This window comes from Buteo buteo, unplaced genomic scaffold (assembly GCF_964188355.1).
Source record: "Buteo buteo unplaced genomic scaffold, bButBut1.hap1.1 HAP1_SCAFFOLD_304, whole genome shotgun sequence".
In the NCBI taxonomy this organism is placed as follows: Eukaryota; Metazoa; Chordata; class Aves; order Accipitriformes; family Accipitridae; genus Buteo; species Buteo buteo.
Window position 1 is genome coordinate 20,560 of NW_027439468.1, and position 12,328 is coordinate 32,887.

Here is a 12,328-nt window from a genome sequence, read left to right on the forward strand (position 1 = left end):
GGTCACCCTGTCCCCCTGTGGCTAATAGGGTCAGGGGTCACCCTGTGTCCCCATGGATAATATAGGGTCAGGGTGTCAAGGTCAGGGGTCAGGGGTCACCCTGTGTCCCCATAGGTAATAGGGTCAGGGGTCAAGGTCAGGGGTCACCCTGTCCCCCTGTGGGTAATAGGGTCAGGGGTCACCCCGAGTTCCTGTGGGTAATAGGGTTGGGGTGTCAAGGTCAGGGGTTGGGGGTCACCCCGTGTCCCTATGTGTAATGGGGTCAGGGGTCAAGGTCAGGGGTCAAGGGTCACCCCGTGTCCCCTGTGGGTAATAGGGTCGGGGTCAGGGGTCGCCCCGAGTTCCTGTGGGTAATAGGGTCAGGGGTCAGGTTTGGGCTCAGGGCTCCCCCCGTCCCCCCGTGGTTCACGGGGTCAGGGGTCAGGGGTCAAAGTCAGGGCCCCTCTCTCTTTATTGCCCCCGTCCCCTCTTCCTCCTCCTCCTCCTCCTCCTCCTCCTCCTCCTGCCGGGGGTCAGGGGTCCCGCGGCCCCCCCAGCCCCCGCAGGCGGCGCAGGGCTCTCCCGGCCGGGAAGGCCAAGGGCAGCCCGAAGCGGCGCCGCAGCCAGCCCTCCACCGCCGCCTGCAGCCGCGCCTCCGCCTGCGGGCCTGCGGCACGGGGGGCGTTGGGGGACACAGCAGGGACCCCCAGACCCACCGGGGACCCCAAGACCCCCAGGACCCCCGGGGACCCCCCAGGACCCATCAGGGGCACCCCAGGACCCCCCAGGACCCACCAGGACCCCCTGGGACCCCCCCAAACCCACCAAGGACCCCCCAGGACCCATCAGGGGCACCCCAGGACCCATCAGGGGCACCCCAGGACCCCCCAGAACCCCCCAGGACCCACCTGGGACCCCCCCCAGGACCCACCAGAACCCACCTGGGACCCCCAGGACCCCCCCAAACCCACCAAGGAACCCCCAGGACCCACCAGGGACCCACCCCAGGACCCCCTGGGACCCCCCACAAACACACCAGGGACCCCCTGGACCCCCCCAAACCCACCAAGGACCCCCCTGGGACCCCCCACAAACCCACCAGGGACCCCTCAGGACCCCCCACAACCCCCCAGGACCCACCAGAACCCACCTGGGACCCCCAGGACCCCCCAAACCCACCAGGGACCCCCCAGGACCCATCAGGGACCCCGCAGAACCCCCCAGGACCCCCCAGAACCCCTCAGGGACCCCCCAGGACCCACCTGGGACCCCCCAGGACCCCCCAGGGACCCCCTGGGACCCCCCCAAACCCCCCAGGACCCCCCAGGGACCCCCCAGGCCCCCCCCCGCACCGTGGCAGCGGGGCAGGAAGGTGTGGGCCAGCAGCGCCTCCTTGGTGGCCTCATCCTGCGCCCGGCGGGTCAGGGCGGCCACCAGGTCGGCCACCAGGTCCCCGTGCTGCGCCGTGCCGCGCCGGTACCGGCTGCGCGCCAGCTCCAGCGCCGCCGCCTCGCGCCGACGGGCAAACGCCTGCGGTGGGGAACACGGAAACACGCGCGGGTGCGAGCCTCGCACGGAGCCGCGTGCCCTCGCGCGGAGCCGCGTGCCCTCGCATGCGCCTCGCACCGGCCTCGCGTGGACTCACGTGGACTCCCGTGCACCTCGCACGGACCCACGTGCCCTCGCACACACCTCGCACGCCCTCGCACGCCCTCGCACCGGCCTCACGTGGACTCACGTGGACCCAGGTGCTCTCACATGTGCCTCGCACGCCCTCGCACCGGCCTCGTGTGGACTCACGTGGACTCCCGTGCACCTCACATGGACTCAGGTGCCCTTGCACACCCTTGCACACCTTCATACTGGCCTCACGTGCGCCTCGCACGGACCCATGTGCCCTCGCACACCCTCGCACCGGCCTCGTGTGGACCCACGTGCACCTCACACGGACCCACGTGCCCTCGCACGTGCCTCACACGCCCTCGCACCGGCCTCGTGTGGACACACATGGACTCACGTGCACCTCACATGGACCCACATGCCCTCACACGCACCTTGCACGTCCTCACATGCCCTCGCACCGGCCTCACATGGACTCACATGCACCTCACATGGACCCATGTGCCCTCGCACGTGCCTTGCACGCCCTCACACCGGCCTCGTGTGGACTCACGTGCACCTCACACAGACCCACGTGCCCTCGCACGTGCCTTGCACACCCTCACACCGGCCTCACGTGGACTCACATGCACCCCACATGGACCCACGTGCCCTCGCACGTGCCTTGCACGCCCTCGCACCGGCCTCGTGTGGCCTCACATGGACTCACGTGCCCTTGCACGCCCTTGCACGCCTTCACACCAGCTTCGTGTGTGTCTCACACGGACCCACGTGTCCTCACACACACCTCGCACGCCCTCGTGCCGGCCTCACGTGCCCTCACGTGCCCTCGCATGTGCCCCCCTGACATCTGTGCCCCCCCCCCCAAATCCCCAGGTCCCCCTCAAACCCCTGTGCCCCCCCCAAACCCCAAACCCTGGGTCCCCCCAAAACCCCCTGGTTCCCCCCCAAAACCCCCCATGACCCCCCAAAACCCCCTTTGACCCCCCCAAACCCCCCATAACCCCCCAAAACCCCCTGGCTCCCCCCCAAAACCCCCCTGGGTCCCCCCCAAACCCCCCTCTGGCCCCCCAAACCCCCTGGCTCCCCCCAAAACCCCCCGTGACCCCCCAAACCCCCTGGATCCCCCCCCAACCCCCCCTGGGTCCCCCCAAATCCCCCCATAACCCCCCAAAACCCCCTGGATCCCCCCCAAAACCCCCCTCTGCCCCCCCCAACCCCCCCATAACCCCCCAAAACCACCCTTCTGCCCCCCCAACCCCCCCCTGTAACCCCCAAACCCCCCTCTGCCCCCCCAAACCCCCTGGCTCCCCCCAAAACCCCCTGTGACCCCCCAAAACCCCCTGGATCCCCCCCAAAACCCCCCTGTGACCTCCCAAATCCCCCCATAACCCCCCAAAACCACCCTCCTGCCCCCCCAAAACCCCCCTGTAACCCCCAAATCCCCTCTGTGACCCCCCAAAACCCCCTGGATCCCCCCAAAAACCCCCTGTGACCTCCCCAAAACCCCCTGGATCCCCCCCCAAACCCCCCTGGGTCCCCCAAATCCCCCCATAACCCCCCAAAACCCCCCTGGATCCCCCCCAAATCCCCTCTGTGAACCCCCAAAACCCCCCCGTGACCCCCCAAAACCCTCTGGATCCCCCCCAAACCCCCCTGGGTCCCCCCAAATCCCCCCATAACCCCCCAAAACCCCCCTGTAACCCCCAAAACCCCCTGGATCCCCCCCAAAACCCCCCTCTGCCCCCCCAAAACCCCCTGGATCCCCCCCCAACCCCCCCTGGGTCCCCCCAAATCCCCCCATAACCCCCCAAAACCCCCTGGATCCCCCCCAAAACCCCCCTCTGCCCCCCCCAAACCCCTCTGTGACCCCCCAAACCCCCCCCCAATTCCCCCCACCTTGGCTCCGCGGAAGGCGACGGCGGCCCCCAGCCCCAGGAGGAGGCCGGTGGCCCCCACCTTGAGGTCGGCCATCAGCCCCAGCCCCAGGTTGAGGAAGAGGAAGGTGCCCCAGGCCGCCAAGCCCAGGTGCAGGCGGGCGCGGGTCAAGCCGGGGGTCCGCACTCGCCCCCTCCCCAGCAGCAGCTCCAGGGCTTCCAGCGGAACCTCCCGGAAAGCCGCCAGCTCCAGCCCCGCGCCCCGCGGGCGGGCGACCACCACCACCCGACGGAAATATCGCCTGGAGGGGGGGGACACCCCAAAAATGGCACCGCGGGACATGGGGAACCCCAAGACGCGAAACACAGAGACCCCCCGAGTCCCGGAACGTGGAGACCCCCAAGCCCCAGAACTTGGGGACCTCCCAACCCTGGAACACGGGGACCCCAAAGCCACAGAACCCCGAGACCCCCAAGCCCCAAAACCCAGAGACCCCCGAGCCCCAGAACTTGGGGACCCCTGAGCCCCAGAACGTGGAGACCCCCATGCCCCAAAACCCAGAGACCCCTGAGCCCCAGAATGTAGAGACCCCAAAGCCACGAAACCCAGAGATCCCTGAGCCCCAAAACCCAGAGACCCCCGAGCCCCAGAACATGGGGACCCCCGAGCTCCAAAACCCAGAGACCCCTGAGCCCTGAAAACCAGAGACCCCCAAGCCCTGAAACATGGGGACCCCAAAGCTGTGAAACTCAGAGACCCCCAAGCCCCAAAACCCAGGGACCCCCAAGCCCTGAAACCCAGAGACCCCTGAGCCCCAAAAACCGGAGACCACTGAGCCCCAGAATGTGGAGACCCCAAAGCCCCAAAACCCAGAGACCCCCGAGCCCTGGAACATGGAGACCCCCGAGCCCCAAAACCCAGAGACCCCCAAGCCCCAGAACCCAGAGACCCCTGAGCCCCAAAAACCAGAGACCGCTGAGCCCCGGAACCCAGAGACCCCTGACCCCCAAAAACCAGAGAGCCCCGAGCCCCAGAATGTGGAGACCCCAAAGCCACGAAACCCAGAGACCCCTGAGCCCCAAAACCCAAAGACCCCCAAGCCCCAGAACGTGGGGACCCCAAAGCTGTGAAACCCAGAGGCCCCCAAGCCCCAAAACATGGGGACCCCTGAGCCCCCAAAACCAGAGACCCCTGAGCCCCAGAACATGGGGACCCCAAAGCCACGAAACCCAGAGACCCCCGAGCCCCAGAACGTGGGGACCCCTGAGCCCCAGAACGCGGGGACCCCCAAACAAGGTGCGGACCCCAAACTCTGAAGTGTGACACACCCAAAGCCCAGCACCCAGCACCTGAAGCCCCGGCACCCCCAAATCCCAGCACCCCAAAATCCAGCACCCCCAAACCCTGACACCCCATATCCCAGCACCTCCAAAATCCAGCACCCCAAAACTTTGGCACCCCAAACTCCAGCACCCCCAAAACCCTGGCACCCCAAACCCCAGCACCCCAAATCCCAGCACCCCCAAATCCAGCACCCCCAAACCTTGACACCCCATATCCCAGCACCCCAAACTCCAGAACCCCCAAACCTTGGCACCCCAAACTCCAGCACCCCCAAACCCCAGCACCCCAAAACCTTGGTACCCCATATCCCAGCACCCCAGCACCCCCAAATCCCAGCACTCCAAAATCCAGCACCCCCAAAATCCAGCACCCCCAAACCCCACCACCCCATATCCCAGCACCCTCAAACCTGGCACCCCAAACCCCAGCACCTCCAAAACCTGGCACCCCAAAATCCACCACCCCCAAAACCTGACACCCCAAACTCCAGCACCCCAAACCCCAGCACCCCCTTATGCGACCCCCCCCACTATGAGACCCCCAGCCCTATGGGGTTCCCCCACGGCCCCCCCATCCCTATGCCCCCCCCATTTATGAGGTGCCCCCCCAACCCCCCCCTTCCTTCTGCCCCCCCCTCACTCTGGGCCCCCCCAACCCCCTTAAACCCCCCCCCAGCCCCATACCCCCCCTTTATAGCCCCCCCCCCCAATTCTGCCCCACTGGCCTGTGGGGGCCGGGGGGGGGCGGCTGTAGGGCCACCGCCGGGGAGGGGGGGGGGGCGTCGGGCAGGGGTCCCACCCGCTGCCCCAGTGCCCAAACTGGATCTCCTCGTACTCCTCCAGCTTCACCGACACCTGCGGGGGGGGGACACGGGATTTTGGGGGGGTGGGGGGGCTTGGGGGCTCTGGGGGGGTGGGGGGGGCTGGAATGGGGCTGGGAGGGGGGTTTGGGGGGGCTATAGGGGGCTATGGGGGGTTGGGGGGGGCTGGGATGGGGCTGGGAAGGGGGTTTGGGGGGGCTCGGGGGGGCTGGAAGGGGGGGGGAGGGAGGTTTGGGGGGGCTCTGGGGGATGTGAGGTGCTGGGGGGCTCGGGGGGGGTGGGGGGGCTGGGATGGGGCTGGGAGGGGGTTTTGGGGGGCTATGGGGGCTGTAAGGGGCTAGGGGGGGCTATGGGGGGTTGGGAGGGGGCTTTTGGGGGGGCTCTAGGGGCTGGGGGGGGCTATGGGGGGGTGGGGGGGGCCTGGGATGGGAATGGGAGTGGGGCTGGGGGGGGCTCTGGGGGGCTGGGCTGGGGCTATGGGGGGGCGGGGGGGGGGCTGGGAGGGGGGTTTGGGGGGGCTATGGGGGCCTGTAAGGGGCTGGGGGGGCTATGGGGGGCCTGGGGGGATCTGGGAAGGGGGTTTGGGGGGGCTCTGGGGGGCTGGGGGGCTATGGAGGGGCTATGGGTGACCATAGGGTGGGGCAGGGTAACCCCCCTCCCCCCCAGCACCCCATAAGTGGGTGCTACCCCCCTGGCAACCCAAAGACCCCCCTTCCCCCTCCCCACCCCCACCCACGCACCCATAACCCCCCCCCCAGCACCCCATAAGTGGGTGCTACCCCCTGGCAACCCAAAGACCCCCCCCACCCATAGCCCCCCCCCCAGCACCCACCTGCACCTCGTCCAGCGGGTGCTGCACCAGGAGGGCGAAGGCGATGGCGGCCTCGGGCAACCGCTGGAAATTGGCTTCGGCCAGTAACCGGGCCAGGGTGGCCACCACCCTTCTCTCCCGACGACCCCCCCCCGGGGACCCCCCCGGCACCCCGGGGTCCCCCGTGTCCCGGTCGGGGTCGATGGGGCCGTACAAGGCCTGGGGGGGGGAGGAAGGGGGGGTGAGGGAGGGGGGCTGGGGTCAGAGCACCCAGAGAACCCAGTACCGACCCACAGCACCCAGTGACTCCCAGTACCACCCAGTACCGACCCACAGCACCCAGTGCCATCTCAGAGCACCCAGTGACTCCCAGTACCACCCCACAGCACCCAGTACTGCCCCACAGCACCCAGTACCGACCCACAGCACCCAGTGACTCCCAGTACCACCCCATAGCACCCAGTGCTGCCCCACAGCACCCAGTGCCATCTCAGAGCACCCAGCAACTCCCAGTACCACCCATAACACCCAGTACCACCAGTACTGACCCACAGCACCCAGTGACTCCCAGTACCACCCCATAGCACCCAGTGCTGCCCCACAGCACCCAGTACCGACCCTAGCACCCAGTGACTCCCAGTACCATCCCATAGCACCCAGTACCACCCAGTACCGACCCACAGCACCCAGTGACTCCCAGTACCGACCCATAACACCCAGTGACTCCCAGCACCGACCCATAGCACCCAGTACCGACCCAGAGCACCCAGTGACTCCCAGTACCATCCCATAGCACCCAGTACCACCCAGTACCGACCCACAGCACCCAGTGCCATCTCAGAGCACCCAGTGACTCCCAGTACCGACCCAGAGCACCCAGTGCTGCCCCACAGCACCCAGTGACTCCCAGTACCACCCAGTACCACCCCACAGCACCCACCAGCACCCTCAGGTGCAGACGCAGGCAGCGGTACTGGGGGTGCAGGTCAGGTTTTGGGGTGCAGGGACCTGCAGATTTTGGGGTTTTGGGGTGCAGGACCTGCAGATTTAGGGGTGCTGGTGTGTTTTGGGGTGCAGAGTGGGTTTTGGGGTGCAGGACCTGCAGATTTTGGGGTGCAGGTCAGATTTTGGGGTGCAGAACCCACAGATTTTGGGGTGCAGGTCAGATTTTGGGGTGCAGGTCAGGTTTTGGGGCCCAAGAGCTGCAGATTTTGGGGTGCAGGTCAGGTTTTGGGGTGCAGGACCTGCAGATTTTGGGTGCAGGTCAGGTTTTGGGGTGCAGGACCTGCAGATTTTGGGTCCAGAGTGGGTTTTAGGGTGCAGGACCTGCAGATTTTGGGGTGCAGGTCAGGTTTTGGGGTGCAGGACCTGCAGATTTTGGGTCCAGAGTGGGTTTTAGGGTGCAGGACCTGCAGATTTTGGGGTGCAGGTCAGATTTTGGGGCCCAGGACCTGTAGATTTTGGGGTGCAGGCCGGGTTTTGGATGCAGAACCTGCAGATTTTGGGTGAAGCTCAGGTTTTGGGGTGCAAGACCTGCAGATTTTTGGGTTTTGGGGTGCAGGGCCTGCAGATTTGGGGGTGCAGGTCAGGTTTTGGGGTGCAGAACCCACAGATTTTGGGGTGCAGGTCAGATTTTGGGGTGCAGGTCAGGTTTTGGGGCCCAAGACCTGCAGATTTTGGGGTGCAGGTCAGGTTTTGGGGTGCAGGACCTGCAGATTTGGGGGTGCTGTTGGGTTTTGGGGTGCAGGACCTGCAGATTTGGGGGTTCAGGTTAGGGTTTGGGTTCAGGTCAGATTTCAGGGGTGCAGGACCTGCAGATTTTGGGGTGTAGGTTGGGTTTTGGGGTGCAGAACCTGCAGATTTGGGGGTGCAGGTCAGATTTTGGGGTGCAGGTCGGGTTTTGGGGTGCAGAAGCTGCAGATTTGGGGGTGCTGTTGGGTTTTGGGGTGCAGAACCCGCAGATTTTGGGTGAAGCTCAGGTTTTGGGGTGCACGACCTGCAGATTTTTGGGTTTTGGGGTGCAGGGCCTGGAGATTTGGGGGTGCAGGTCAGATTTTGGGGTGCAGGTCAATTTTTGGGGTGCAGAACCTGCAGCTTTGGGGGTGCCGGTGGGTTTTGGGGCGCAGGACCTGGAGGTGGAGGTGCAGGCGGTGGTAGCGGGGGTGCAGCGCTTGGTCGAGGCGGGAGGCGAAGGCCAGGAAGGCGGCGCGGGAACTGCCCGACGGGTGGAACTCCTGGGGGGACAGGGGGGTCACGGGGGGACCTTGGGGACACTGGGGACACCGGGGGACACTGGGGACGTTGGGGTCTTTGGGGATGTTGGGGACATTGGGGGCTTTGGGGTCATGGAGGACATTGGGGACATTGAGGACACTGGGGACATTGGGAGACACTGGGGACATTTGGGTCTTTGGGGACATCGGGGTCATTGGGGACATTTGGGACATTGGGGTCATGGGGGTCATTGGGGACATTTGGGTCATGGGGGTCATTGGGGACATTGGGGGACACTGGGGTCATTGGGGCCTTTGGGGACATTGGGGACATGAAGGACATTGGGGTCATGGAGGACATTGGGGACATTGGGGACATTTGGGTCATGAGGGTCATTGGGGACATTGGGGTCACGGGGCTCATGGTCACGGCCATGTCCCTGTCCCCCCATGTCCCCCAACATCCCTGTGTCCCGATATCCTCATGACCCCCCATGTCCCCGTGTCCCCCCAATGTCCCACACGTCCCTGTCCCCTGTGTCCCCCCCATGTCCCCCAATCACCCCCCAACATCCCCATGTCCCCCCAATGTCCCCATGTCCCTGTTGCCATGTCCCCCCATGTCCCCCACGTCCCTGTCCCCTGTGTCCCCCCATGCCCCTCAATGACCCCCCCAATGTCCCCATGTCCCCCACGTCCCTGTCCCCCCATGTCTCCCCATGTCCCCCAACATCCCCCACGTCCCTGTCCCCCATGTCCCCCCCATGTCCCCCAATGACCCCCCAATGTTCCCCATGTCCATGTCCCCCCCATGTCCCCCTGTGTCCCCCCAATGTCCCCATGTCCCCCCATGTCCCTGTCCCCCCGTGTACCCCCAATGTCCCCATGTCCCTCATGTCCCCGTGTCCCCCCATGTCCCCATGTCCCTGTCCCCTGTGTCCCCCCATGTCCCCCAATGACCCCCCAATGTCCCCATGTCTCCCATGTCCCCATGTCCCTCATGTCCCCGTGTCCCCCCATGTCCCCCAATGACCCCCCATGTCCCCCAATGACCCCCCATGTCCCCCATGTCCCCACGTCCCCCCACGTCCCCCCGTGTCCCCCCCCGTCCCCCCCCGTCGTCGTCACCGTCAGCAGCAGATGCTGCAGCTGCTCCCGGGAGAGGGGCACGAAGGTGTCCCGAAATTCCCGCTCCCACCCCGGCGGCACCTCGGGGGGACGACGGCTGCGCCGGCCCTGCGCCCGCGCCTCCGCCACCGCCGCCAGCAGCGACGCCATCGGCGACGGCGGTGACGGCACCGATGACGGCACCGGCGCCGACGACGGCACCGGCGAGGCCGCCGCCGATGACGACGATGGCGCGGGTGGCGAGGTCGCCAGCGAAGCCGCCGTCACCGGCGGCGGCGAGGTCGCCGGCGTCGCCGTCACCGTTGAGGTCGCCGATGAGGTCGCCGATGACGTCACCGATGAGGTCACCGGCATCGAGGTCACCGGCGTCGAGGCCGCCGGCGCGGAGGCGACGGCCGCCCGGCCGGCGCGGAGCAGCAGCAGCATCCTGCCGGTACACGGGGGGCTGGGGCGTGGCAGCGGGCAGAGGGCGGGTCCGGCACCACGCCCGAAGGCCGCGCCCGGAGGCGACGCCCGGCACGCGGCAGGGCGGGGCCGCGCTGCAGCGGCGGCGCGCGGGAGGGTTCGCGGCGTGGGCGTGGGTGGGCACCGGGGGGAGGCGGGGGCAAGGCGGGGGCACTGGGAGCACTGGGTGCAAGGCGGCAGCATGCACTGGGTGCACTGGGAGCACTGGGTGGAATGCAGTGGCATGCACTGGGTGCACTGGGAGCACTGGGTGCACTGGGAGCACTGGGTGGAATGCAGTGGCATGCACTGGGTGCACTGGGAGCACTGGGTGCAATGCGGGGTGCAGAAAGCGCAATGCGGCAGTGTGCACTGGGTGCACTGGGTGCAAGGCAGCGTGCACTGGGAGCACTGGGTGCAATGCAGGGTGCAGAAAGTGCAATGTGGTGGCATGCACTGGGAGCACTGGGTGCAAGGCGGGGTGCAGAAAGCGCAATGCCGCAGCATGCACTGGGTGCAAGGCAGAGTGCAGAAAGTGCAATGTGGCGGGATGCACTGGGTGCACTGGGAGCACTGGGTGCAATGCAGCGTGCAGAAAGTGCAATGTGGCAGCGTGCACTGGGTGCACTGGGTGCAAGGCAGCGTGCACTGGGAGCACTGGGTGCAATGCAGGGTGCAGAAAGTCTAATGTGGCAGCATGCACTGGGTGCACTGGGTGCAAGGCTGGGTGTACTGGGAGCACTGGGTGCACTGGGTGCACTGGGTGCAAGGCGTGGTGCAGAAAGCACAATGCGGCAGCATGCACTGGGTGCACTGGGTGCAATGCGGGGTGCAGAAAGCGCAATGCAGCGTGCACTGGGTGCAAGGCAGGGTGCACTGGGTGCCAGGTGTGGTGCACTGGGAGCACTGGGTGCAATGCAGGGTGCAAGGCGGTTTGCACAGGGTGCACTGGGTGCAAGGCGGGGTGCACTGGGTGCACTGGGTGCAAGGCGGGGTGCAATGGGCGCAACGTGGCACGCTATAGGTGCAAGGCAGGCTGCACTGGGTGCAATGGGCGCAACACTGCGTGCAATGCTGGGAGCACTGCGCACACTGGGTGCAATGCAGGGTGCACTGGGTGCAACACTGGGTGCACTGCGGGGTGCAGAAAGTGCAATGTGGGGTGCACTGGGTGCAACGCGTGCAGGGTGGCATGCAATGGGTGCACTGGGTGCACTGGGCGCAAGGCAGCGTGCAATGGGTGCAATGCGGCGTGCAATGGGTGCAATGCAGGGTTCACTGGGTGCAACACTGGGTGCAATGCAGGATGCACTGCCAGGTGCACCGGGTGCAATGCAGGGTGCCATGCAGGGTGCGGTGCAGTGCAGCGGGGTGCAATGTAGGGTGCAGAAAGTGCAATGCCGGCTGCAGAGGGTGCAACAGTGGGTGCAATGCGGGGTGCAGAAAGTGCAACGCCGGGTGCAGAGGGTGCAACAGTGGGTGCAATGCGGGGTGCAGAAAGTGCAACACCGGGTGCAGAGGGTGCAACGGTGCGTGCAATGCAGGGTGCAATACTGGGTGCGATGCAGGACGCAGCGGGGTGCAACGAGGGGTGCAGCAGAGGTCGCAACGCAGATTGCAATACAGGGCGCAAGGCAGGGTGCGCTGGGTGCAATGGGCTGCAACGCTGGGTGCAAGGGGCCGCGCTGGGGTGCAATGCACATTGCAGGCGGGGGGCAACGGGGGTGCAATGCAGTGCAGGGGGGTGCGATGCGGGGTGCAATAGGGGGTGCAGGGGGTGCAATGCGGGGTGCAATGCGGGGTGCAATAGGGGGTGCAAGGGGTGCAGGGGGGTGCAATGCAGGGTGCAATGTGGGGTGCAAGATGGGGTGAAAGGAGGTGCAGGGGGTGCAATGCGGGGTGCAATGCAGGGTGCAAGGGGGATGCTTGGGGTGCAATAGGTTGTGCTGGGGGGTGCAACAGGGGGTGCAATGCGGTGCAATGGAGGGTGCAGAGGGGGTGCTGGGAGGTGCAATAGGGGGTGCAGGGGGTGCAATGGGGGTGCTGGGGGGTGCAGGGGGTGCAACAGGGGATGCAATGAGGGGTGCGGGG

General features: G+C 66.5%; 2 protein-coding genes across 2 annotated transcripts; both read right to left on the minus strand.

Annotated features, from left to right (window-relative positions):
* Positions 1-430: 430 nt before the first annotated feature.
* On the minus strand, positions 431-3,819 carry TMEM143 (transmembrane protein 143). The gene is made up of 3 exons (XM_075022258.1): positions 3,499-3,819; positions 1,332-1,509; positions 431-646 (listed from the first exon to the last, which is right to left on the minus strand). Exons 1-3 carry the CDS (start codon positions 3,817-3,819, stop codon positions 513-515), a joined length of 633 nt encoding a protein of 210 aa, XP_074878359.1. The 3' UTR covers positions 431-512.
* A 1,692-nt stretch (positions 3,820-5,511) lies between these two features.
* On the minus strand, positions 5,512-11,940 carry LOC142028367 (uncharacterized). The gene is made up of 5 exons (XM_075022259.1): positions 11,848-11,940; positions 9,794-11,255; positions 8,582-8,686; positions 6,474-6,671; positions 5,512-5,675 (listed from the first exon to the last, which is right to left on the minus strand). The coding sequence occupies exons 1-5, from the start codon at positions 11,938-11,940 to the stop codon at positions 5,512-5,514; spliced, it is 2,022 nt and encodes a 673-aa protein (XP_074878360.1).
* Between the last annotated feature and the right edge of the window lie 388 nt (positions 11,941-12,328).

What these genes read in the sequence shown, in the direction of transcription:
- LOC142028367 (XM_075022259.1), bottom strand. Translation starts at nt 11,940, where the DNA reads ATGTGCATTGCACCCCAGCGCGGCCCCTTGCACCCAGCGTTGCAGCCC. An exon ending in CGCCCTGTATTGCAATCTGC is followed by an intron (nt 11,256 to 11,847) that starts GTTGCGACCTCT and finishes TTGCACCTATAG; the next exon opens with CGTGCCACGTTGCGCCCATT. An exon ending in ACCCGCTGGACGAGGTGCAG is followed by an intron (nt 5,676 to 6,473) that starts GTGGGTGCTGGG and finishes CCCCCCCCGCAG; the next exon opens with GTGTCGGTGAAGCTGGAGGA.
- TMEM143 (XM_075022258.1), bottom strand. Translation starts at nt 3,819, where the DNA reads ATGTCCCGCGGTGCCATTTTTGGGGTGTCCCCCCCCTCCAGGCGATAT. An exon ending in TCGCCTTCCGCGGAGCCAAG is followed by an intron (nt 1,510 to 3,498) that starts GTGGGGGGAATT and finishes TCCCCACCGCAG; the next exon opens with GCGTTTGCCCGTCGGCGCGA. An exon ending in CTTCCTGCCCCGCTGCCACG is followed by an intron (nt 647 to 1,331) that starts GTGCGGGGGGGG and finishes CCCGTGCCGCAG; the next exon opens with GCCCGCAGGCGGAGGCGCGG.